The sequence below is a fragment of the Conger conger genome, chromosome 3 (assembly GCF_963514075.1).
Source record: "Conger conger chromosome 3, fConCon1.1, whole genome shotgun sequence".
NCBI classification, from domain to species: domain Eukaryota; kingdom Metazoa; phylum Chordata; class Actinopteri; order Anguilliformes; family Congridae; genus Conger; species Conger conger.
The window spans coordinates 83040686-83050685 of record NC_083762.1 but is presented as its reverse complement, the minus strand read 5'-3'; the positions used below and the strand labels follow the sequence as shown (position 1 = coordinate 83050685).

Below are 10000 nucleotides of genomic sequence, written 5' to 3'. Positions count from 1 at the left end.
GTAGTGTTGGTTTGTTGGTTAGGGGTTGGGGTAGTGTTGGTTTGTTGGTTAGGGGTAGGGGTAGTGTTGGTTTGTTGGTTAGGGGTAGGGGTAGTGTTGGTTTGTTGGTTAGGGGTTGGGGTAGTGTTGGTTTGTTGGTTAGGGGTAGGGGTAGTGTTGGTTTGTTGGTTAGGGGTAGGGGTAGTGTTGGTTTGTTGGTTAGGGGTTGGGTTAGCGTTGGTTAGGGGTTGGGGTAGTGTTGGTTTGCTGGTTAGGGGTTGGGTTAGCATTGGTTAGGGGTAGGGGTAGTGTTGGTTTGTTGGTTAGGGGTAGGGGTAGTGTTGGTTTGTTGGTTAGGGGTTGGGGTAGTGTTGGTTTGGGGTAGGGGTAGTGTTGGTTTGTTGGTTAGGGGTTGGGTTAGCATTGGTTAGGGGTTGGGGTAGTGTTGGTTTGTTGGTTAGGGGTAGGGGTAGTGTTGGTTTGTTGGTTAGGGGTAGGGGTAGTGTTGGTTTGTTGGTTAGGGGTAGGGGTAGTGTTGGTTTGTTGGTTAAGGGTAGGGGTAGTGTTGGTTTGTTGGTTAGGGGTTGGGTTAGCGTTGGTTAGGGGTTGGGGTAGTGTTGGTTTGTTGGTTAGGGGTTGGGGTAGTGTTGGTTTGTTGGTTAGGGGTTGGGGTAGTGTTGGTTTGTTGGTTAGGGGTTGGGGTAGTGTTGGTTAGGGGTAGGGGTAGTGTTGGTTTGTTGGTTAGGGGTAGGGGTAGTGTTGGTTTGTTGGTTAGGGGTTGGGGTAGTGTTGGTTTGTTGGTTAGGGGTTGGGGTAGTGTTGGTTAGGGGTAGGGGTAGTGTTGGTTTGTTGGTTAGGGGTTGGGTTAGCGTTGGTTAGGGGTAGGGGTAGTGTTGGTTTGTTGGTTAGGGGTTGGGGTAGTGTTGGTTTGAGAGCTGCTCACCAGGTCGTGGTGGTTGCTGGCCTGCTGGTAGGAGCAGGAGTAGGGGAACAGCAGCATCTGTGAGTAGGAGTGGATGGACAGGTACAGCTTCACCGTCTGCTTCTGCCGGCGCAGGAACCTGGCCACGGCCGCAGCCTCAGGCTCCGACTCCGGGAACAGGCCGCAGTACGTCTCATCACAGGCCCGCTGGGAGGACCCCTCTGCTGCAGGGGGTCAGAGGTCAGGGGTCAGCGATAGCAGAGCTGACCTGGCTCGTTGGCCATTGTTAGTTTATACACCTGTGAGCTAAACTGTTGATGAAGGAAGAAAATAACACTCATTACATTTATAAGTCAACGTTAAATAATGTTGAATAGCCAGGCTAGTTAGTTACTGAGCTAGCGAGCTACATGTTATTCAGGAAATACTGGGAAACTCACTGCACCAGTTTGCGTCAAAGTTCCTGTTGAGGTCGGTTCCGAGGCAGTAGTTTCCTGCGTGGCGGGACCGGTTCTTTCTCCACATGCGGTTCTGATCCGAGGAGAGAAACCTCATCAACCCTACAATTACAGTTCTGATCTGAGGAGAAAACCTCATCAATCCCATAACTACAGTTTACTTTCTGGGGTTTTAAAGAAATATTGTGTGCAGTGGAGGATATGTCAGTATTTTGGCCTTACTGTGGTCCATGTGTATTCGTATCCGTCAGGGTTCATGACAGGAAGCACGTAGACATCCATGCTGTCCAGGATCTCAGTGATGTCAGGAACTAGACCGTAATAATCAATTGCCTGAAACATGGAACTTCTGTCACTGGCTTCGTCTATTTAAAAACTTTTAAAACTATCTGTCAATACAACTCATAAAGGATGAGTGTGGGGCATGGTTGATTGGTAAATGTGTATCCAGGTTATTTGGGGGCATGGTCATATAGTGGATTGTGATTTGTGTCTTTTTTAAGGGGGGGGGGGGGGCAGTGTATTTATAGTTATTGTTTTTTGTGTGAACGGGTGTTTAAAGTGCAAGAGCACCCTCTGAGTGGGGCAGTGCAGAGGTAGTGGAGGGTGTACAGGTGTGTGTGTGGGGGGAGTGTACAGGTGTGTGTGGGGGCAGTGTACAGGTGTGTGTGTGGGGGGAGTGTACAGGTGTGTGTGTGTGGGGGGAGTGTACAGGTGTGTGTGTGGGGGGAGTGTACAGGTGTGTGTTGGGGGAGTGTACAGGTGTGTGTGGGGGGGGAGTGTACAGGTGTGTGTGGGGGCAGTGTACAGGTGTGTGTGTGGGGGCAGTGTACAGGTGTGTGTGTGGGGGGAGTGTACAGGTGTGTGTTGGGGGAGTGTACAGGTGTGTGTGTGGGGGGAGTGTACAGGTGTTTGTGTGGGGGGAGTGTACAGGTGTGTGTGGGGGGAGTGTAGAGGTGTGTGTGGGGGCAGTGTAGAGGTGTGTGTGTGGGGGGAGTGTACAGGTGTGTGTGTGGGGGAGTGTACAGGTGTGTGTGTGTGGGGGAGTGTAGAGGTGTGTGTGGGGGGAGTGTACAGGTGTGTGTTGGGGGAGTGTACAGGTGTGTGTGTGGGGGGAGTGTACAGGTGTTTGTGTGGGGGGGGAGTGTACAGGTGTGTGTGTGGGGGGAGTGTACAGGTGTGTGTGTGGGGGGAGTGTACAGGTGTGTGTGTGGGGGAGTGTAGAGGTGTGTGTGGGGGGAGTGTACAGGTGTGTGTTGGGGGAGTGTACAGGTGTGTGTGTGGGGGGAGTGTACAGGTGTGTGTGTGTGGGGGGAGTGTACAGGTGTGTGTGTGGGGGGAGTGTACAGGTGTGTACAGGTAGAGGGAAGGTTGAGGGTGGGGTGTGTGTGTGTGGAGGGGGTGGTACTGACGTAGTGGACGAACCAAAGGCAGAACGCCGGGGAGATCCACTCTCTGGCATGAATTCCACAGTCCATCCACATCGCTCTCTTTGGCTGGGCCCCTCCCCTGCCCGTCAGCTGCACATCGAAAATACAACAGAAAATACAACAGCAAAAACAGCAACAACAAACAACAACAACAACAACAGCAACAACAAACAGCAACAAACAAATCTGTTCCTCACCATGATAATCCTTATAAAACATGGGTGACATCTGTTTCACATTTAAAACATTTCTGATTCACAGATTAATAATCAAATCATAGTCAACGGTAAAACTCTGGTGTTTCGGAGATTACCATTTTTTTACGTGTGTGCTTTTGTACCTTCAGAACATAAAGTGGCCTCTTCTCATACGACGATCCAATCAGAATGACCTCCACTATCTGAGGGTGATCATGTGCAGTTTTATTGATCCAATGATAGATCTACAGGGAGAGAAACACATGCGCAATGATAGATCTACAGGGAGAGAAACACATGCGCAATGATAGATCTACAGGGAGAGAAACACATGCGCAATGATAGATCTACAGCACAGGGGCAGATCTCTACAGGAAGTGGGGGTCAGATCTCTACAGGAAGTGGGGGGCAGATCTCTACAGGAAGTGCGGGGCAGATCTCTACAGGAAGTGCGGGGCAGATCTCTACAGGAAGTGGGGGGCAGATCTCTACAGGAAGTGCAGGGCAGACCTCTACAGGAAGTGGGGGGCAGATCTCTACAGGAAGTGGGGGGCAGATCTCTACAGGAAGTGCGGGGCAGATCTCTACAGGAAGTGGGGGGCAAATCTCTACAGGAAGTGGGGGGCAGATCTCTACAGGAAGTGGGGGGCAGATCTCTACAGGAAGTGGGGGGCAGATCTCTACAGGAAGTGGGGGGCAGATCTCTACAGGAAGTGGGGGCAGATCTCTACAGGAAGTGCGGGGCAGATCTCTACAGGAAGTGGGGGGCAGATCTCTACAGGAAGTGGGGGGCAGATCTCTACAGGAAGTGGGGGGCAGATCTCTACAGGAAGTGGGGGGCAGATCTCTACAGGAAGTGGGGGGCAGATCTCTACAGGAAGTGGGGGGCAGATCTCTACAGGAAGTGGGGGGCAGATCTCTACAGGAAGTGCGGGGCAGATCTCTACAGGAAGTGGGGGGCAGATCTCTACAGGAAGTGGGGGGCAGATCTCTACAGGAAGTGGGGGCCGATCTCTACAGGAAGTGCGGGGCAGATCTCTACAGGAAGTGGGGGCAGATCTTTCAGAACATAAAGTGGCCTCTTCTCATACGACGATCCAATCAGAATGACCTCCACTATCTGAGGGTGATCATGTGCAGTTTTATTGATCCAATGATAGATCTACAGGGAGAGAAACACATGCGCAATGATAGATCTACAGGGAGAGAAACACATGCGCAATGATAGATCTACAGGGAGAGAAACACATGCGCAATGATAGATCTACAGCACAGGGGCAGACCTCTACAGGAAGTGGGGGTCAGATCTCTACAGGAAGTGGGGGGCAGATCTCTACAGGAAGTGCGGGGCAGATCTCTACAGGAAGTGCGGGGCAGATCTCTACAGGAAGTGGGGGGCAGATCTCTACAGGAAGTGCAGGGCAGATCTCTACAGGAAGTGGGGGGCAGATCTCTACAGGAAGTGGGGGGCAGATCTCTACAGGAAGTGCGGGGCAGATCTCTACAGGAAGTGGGGGGCAGATCTCTACAGGAAGTGGGGGGCAGATCTCTACAGGAAGTGGGGGCCGATCTCTACAGGAAGTGCGGGGCAGATCTCTACAGGAAGTGGGGGGCAGATCTCTACAGGAAGTGGGGGGCAGATCTCTACAGGAAGTGCGGGGCTCTTACGTCCTCCAGGTGGTGGTATCTCTCGTAGTAGGACAGACTGCTTCGTGGGTCTGAGGAGATGTTTTGGGTCTGCTTCTCGATCAGCTCCTGGGTGTTCCGCAGCAGAACTCTGCAGACAGTGCATCGAATACAGACATCCACATCAGACACGTGGAGTACAGACATCCACATCAGACACGTGGAGTACAGACACTCGCACGGTTAGCTCGTCTGTGAACCCTGATGATAATGCTCCCTGGGGTGGAATTCAGCTGTTACCAGCTACCAGCTGTTTCAAAACCTAGCTTGAGCTGTTTTTTTTTCAGCAGGGAAGCATTGTACTTTTTTGTTTTTATGAAAATGCAGATTTAACTAATATTCAGTTGGTAATAACCTATTTTCTAGTTCATTTCCATTAACACATTTCAAATAAACAATACCATAATTGCTTGGATTTTACTGCTGGAGCTTACGCACTGGTGTGTGATGTGGTTTTTGCTCAGCAGATCCTGCACACTATCCAGCCTGGATGCAGGGATGAACAGGTGCACCTCCATGTTGAGCTTTATGTACCCAGGAGCAGCAGGCTGCCACAACACCGTCTACAACAGCAACACACTTTCACACACCGTCTGTAACAGCACACTCTCACACACCGTCTGTAACAGCACACTCTCACACACCGTCTGTAACAGCACACTCTCACACACCGTCTGTAACAGCACACGCTCACACACCGTCTGTAACAGCACACTATCACACACCGTCTGTAACAGCACACTCTCACACACCTTCTGTAACAGCACACGCTCACACACCGTCTGTAACAGCACACTCTCACACACCGTCTGTAACAGCACACTCTCACACACCGTCTGTAACAGCACACTCTCACACACCGTCTGTAACAGCACACTCTCACACACCGTCTGTAACAGCACACGCTCACACACCGTCTGTAACAGCACACTATCACACACCATCTGTAACAGCACACGCTCACACACCGTCTGTAACAGCACACGCTCACACACCGTCTGCAACAGCACACTCTCACACACCATCTGTAACAGCACACACTCACACACCGTCTGTAACAGCACACTTTCACACACCGTCTGTAACAGCACACTCTCACTCTGTAACAGCACACTCTCACACACCGTCTGTAACAGCACACTCTCACACACCGTCTGTAACAGCACACTCTCACACACCATCTGTAACAGCACACTTTCACACACCGTCTGTAACAGCACACTCTCACACACCGTCTGTAACAGCACACTCTCACACACCGTCTGTAACAGCACACTCTCACACACCGTCTGTAACAGCACACTCTCACACACCGTCTGTAACAGCACACTCTCACACACCGTCTGTAACAGCACACTCTCACACACCATCTGTAACAGCACACTCTCACACACCGTCTGCAACAGCACACTCTCACATACCGTCTGTAACAGCACACTCTCACACACCGTCTGTAACAGCACACGCTCACACACCGTCTGTAACAGCACACTCTCACACACCGTCTGTAACAGCACACTCTCACACACCGTCTGTAACAGCACACTCTCACACACCGTCTGTAACAGCACACGCTCACACACCGTCTGTAACAGCACACGCTCACATACCGTCTGTAACAGCACACTCTCACACACCGTCTGTAACAGCACACTCTCACACACCATCTGTAACAGCACACTCTCACACACCGTCTGTAACAGCACACTCTCACACACCGTCTGTAACAGCACACTCTCACACACCGTCTGTAACAGCACACTCTCACACACCGTCTGTAACAGCACACTCTCACACACCGTCTGTAACAGCACACTCTCACACACCATCTGTAACAGCACACTCTCACACACCGTCTGTAACAGCACACTCTCACACACCGTCTGTAACAGCACACTCTCACACACCGTCTGTAACAGCACACTCTCACACACCGTCTGTAACAGCACACTCTCACACACCGTCTGTAACAGCACACTCTCACACACCGTCTGTAACAGCACACTCTCACATACCATCTGTAACAGCACACTCTCACATACCGTCTGTAACAGCACACTCTCACACACCGTCTGTTACAGCACACGCTCACACACCGTCTGTAACAGCACACTCTCACACACCGTCTGTTACAGCACACTCTCACATACCGTCTGTAACAGCACACTCTCACACACCGTCTGTTACAGCACACGCTCACACACCGTCTGTAACAGCACACTCTCACACACCGTCTGTAACAGCACACTTTCACATACCGTCTGTAACAGCACACTTTCACATACCGTCTGCAGTCATGTACATTAGCCACTAGGCTACCGGCAGCCCCATATTTGATCTTTTATACTGATAATTAAATATAAAATGCATAACAGTTTCCGCAGGTTGATGTGCTGTCAGGACCCTGAGTGGCTAGCTGTCTCTCATCTCAGTGCTGCTGGACAGCATGTTGGCTTTGACTTCAGCCTGCAACCTTACAAACCACAGAAACACGCTACGTGTGCATGTGCTGCCTCATTATTGCGTGCTTTACATCACAATCACTGTTTGTGTTACCTCACAATTACGTGCATTACCTCACAATCATGTGTGTTACCTCATAATCGCTGGACACATTTCTGACGATGTTCACTTCCTCCTCTGTCTTTGGGGTGATGGAGAAAACCTGATCACTGCAATGAACAGGAAAACAGCTTTTCAACAGCCAGCGAGTCCCAGGCTATCCATCCATCTAACCCTCTCTCCTCTATCTATCCCTCTCTCCTCTATCCCTCCCTCTCTCCTCTACCCCTCCTTCTCTCCTCTATCCCTCCCTCTTTCCTCTACCCCCTTTCCTCTCTCCTCTATCCTTCCCTCTCTTCTCTATCCCTCCCTCTCTATTCTACCCCTTTCCTTTCTCCTCTATCCCTCCATCTCTCCACTTCTCTTGACCTGGGAGATGGTTTGGAAGCCACAGTTAGCGTAGCTTTCATACGTAGCATGTAATAGATATGCCGTTTAGGTTCACATGTGAGTAAATGCATATAGTGCCAACAGTATTGAATGGGAGGGGGTTGGGTTCTCAGTCATCGGGGTCAAAGGTCATTCTGGCTGCACCAAGCTCTGTTACCAATGGGCTACCGCTTAAACACAAACAAGAGTGATTTTACCAACAGCTTATCCATAGTTTAACAATAATGGGGATTGTATCGAAATGTCCCAATCAGTGGGAAGAACAAAACACTTCAAATGTGCCTCCTTCCCCTGGTGACATCCCAGTGCAGAAATACTTCCTAATTTCTTTCATTATTATTAGTCATGCCTGATTCTGTTTGGTCCGCACAGTACTTTCCAGTCTCCAGTTAATCCCCAAAATCTCAGTGATTTTACAATGATTTCATATCACTATTCCCAGTACTAAATAAATAAACTTGTATGATTTTGGACACAGTCATTTTGAGCATTAATAGTGTTTATTATCATTAACTGTGAAACAAGTAATGTGCACTGTAATGTCCCTTTGTCATCTCGTTTAAAAATCTTTCATGACCGTCAAAGTGCATCCCTCTTCAGAATGTATAAAAATACAGACAGAGGCTACTATGCAAAACTGTCTGAAGAACAGAAAATAATTTGGTTGAAAAAGGTGAAATGAAGACTTACTGTTTAGGTGTGCAGTTGTGATTTTCAATCATAAAACAGATCCAAAAATACATTATCAGGAGAAGCCTCATGTTCCCAGTTTGTCTCCAATAACAGACTTGTGTAATAAGCTGCTTGTGTGAAGCGTTGCGCAGAAGAGTGGGCTGTATTGATTTTGGTCAGAGCTGTTTGTCTTGTGGTTAAAATTTTACACAAATGACCAGAAGAAAAGCCCTCTGTGTGCTGTGCTATGACTTTAATGTGTATGACTGTCAAATGGAACCTTATAAACCTTATATAGAACAAGATCTCCTCCCCAACTCTGATCCTGGAGTGATACTCAACCAGTCAGACAAGTAATTATACTCATTTCAGCGATGCATGAGTATGGGCGCATGTGTAGCAGGCTTAGCTCGTTAGCTCAGCTAGTAAGCATGGTGAAGTGCAGTGAAAGTGAAGGCTTTAGCAGGTCACCCCGACAATGCTCCCTGATGACGTAACCCTCAAAATCAAAAGAACGTTCTTGCCCTTGGCTAGGGGTGACTTCATCTTTAGCTGACTGGTAACGCGTTTGTTCAACAAATATTTGGACGAGTGAGCGGCCAGGGTTCAAATCCCACCTCGGAGTCAGGCAATTTCTCACCCATTACACATACAATATGTGTGTGTGCACATTTATGTATGGTATATGTGCATGTGTGGACTGTATATGTGTGTGCTTGTGTGTAACTGTGTAGATGAATGACTAATAGAAAACACACAGACAGAAAAGATAAAAAAGTAAAAATCATACTACCTGGAAAAAATTTATTTGTCAATGACAAAAGAGTGGCTTCATATGATGGAGTTACATGTACCAATGTGTAACAATAAAGCACTAACGAGCAATGCCAGTACAAAATACATGGAGAAAAGAAGTATCATAATTCAAGTTATACTGAGTTTTAATAGATCCAAAGCACAGGAAACAAAATTCTATTTTCATTTCATTTGAACAAAAGAGATGATAAAATTTGTCTTTAAAAAAAAATAAAAAAATAAAATCTGATTTGAAATGAGCTGCTGCAGCGAGTTGTAGAGAGGGGGCTGGGGGGGGCTGGGGGGGGGGGCTGGGGGGGGCTGGGTGTGTAGAGAGGGGGCTGGGGGGGGGGGGCTGGGAGGGGCTGGGGGGGCCTGGGGGGGGCTGGGTGTGTAGAGAGGGGGCTGGGGGGGGCTGGGTGGGGCTGGGAGTGTAGAGAGGGGGCTGGGGGGGGCTGGGGGGGCCTGGGGGGGGCTGGGTGGGGCTGGGAGTGTAGAGAGGGGGCTGGGGGGGCCTGGGGGGGGCTGGGTGAGCTCACGCTCTCTTCAGGCCGCGGGCCATGAGGCAGGCGAACACGGTCATCACCATCTTGGGCTTGACCTCCACCAGGTCCTCCGGCAGGGCGTACACACGAGCACCGATCTTCCTCGCCATGGAGATGGCGTACCTGTGGGGACAGGGGCGCCATGACAACGCGCTCGGACATGTGACACTGCTATTTCCCTTTAAACACAGCCTCAGCCAGGCTGCCCTGTCCTAAGCTGCAGACTGCTATTTAAAAACTACACTTTACAATTAAATTTTTTTATACGAATAAAAAAAATTTATATTGACTTTTCTGAAAAATATGGTCTCATATATGTGTTTTGACTTTAGCATCTGCAACCTACTGTGTGTTCTTATGACCA

The 10000-nt window shown here is 49.4% G+C and overlaps 2 protein-coding genes across 2 annotated transcripts in view; both read right to left on the bottom strand.

Annotated features, from left to right (window-relative positions):
- cpb2 (carboxypeptidase B2 (plasma)) overlaps nt 1-8465 on the bottom strand; it is an 18132-nt gene extending 9667 nt beyond the window's left edge. Inside the window, exons 1-9 of the mRNA XM_061235438.1 lie at nt 8315-8465; nt 7269-7344; nt 5111-5235; nt 4655-4763; nt 3130-3231; nt 2772-2879; nt 1582-1692; nt 1342-1432; nt 923-1125 (exon numbers count right to left, since the gene is read on the bottom strand). Of these exons, the coding sequence (XP_061091422.1) occupies nt 923-1125; nt 1342-1432; nt 1582-1692; nt 2772-2879; nt 3130-3231; nt 4655-4763; nt 5111-5235; nt 7269-7344; nt 8315-8385 (996 nt within the window). The 5' untranslated portion in view covers nt 8386-8465. The remainder of the gene's footprint in view (nt 1-922; nt 1126-1341; nt 1433-1581; nt 1693-2771; nt 2880-3129; nt 3232-4654; nt 4764-5110; nt 5236-7268; nt 7345-8314) is intronic.
- Nucleotides 8466-9564: 1099 nt separating this feature from the next.
- Nucleotides 9565-10000, bottom strand: part of lcp1 (lymphocyte cytosolic protein 1 (L-plastin)) — an 18134-nt gene continuing 17698 nt past the window's right edge. Inside the window, exon 16 of the mRNA XM_061235875.1 lies at nt 9565-9759. Within this exon, the coding sequence (XP_061091859.1) occupies nt 9627-9759 (133 nt within the window). The 3' untranslated portion in view covers nt 9565-9626. The remainder of the gene's footprint in view (nt 9760-10000) is intronic.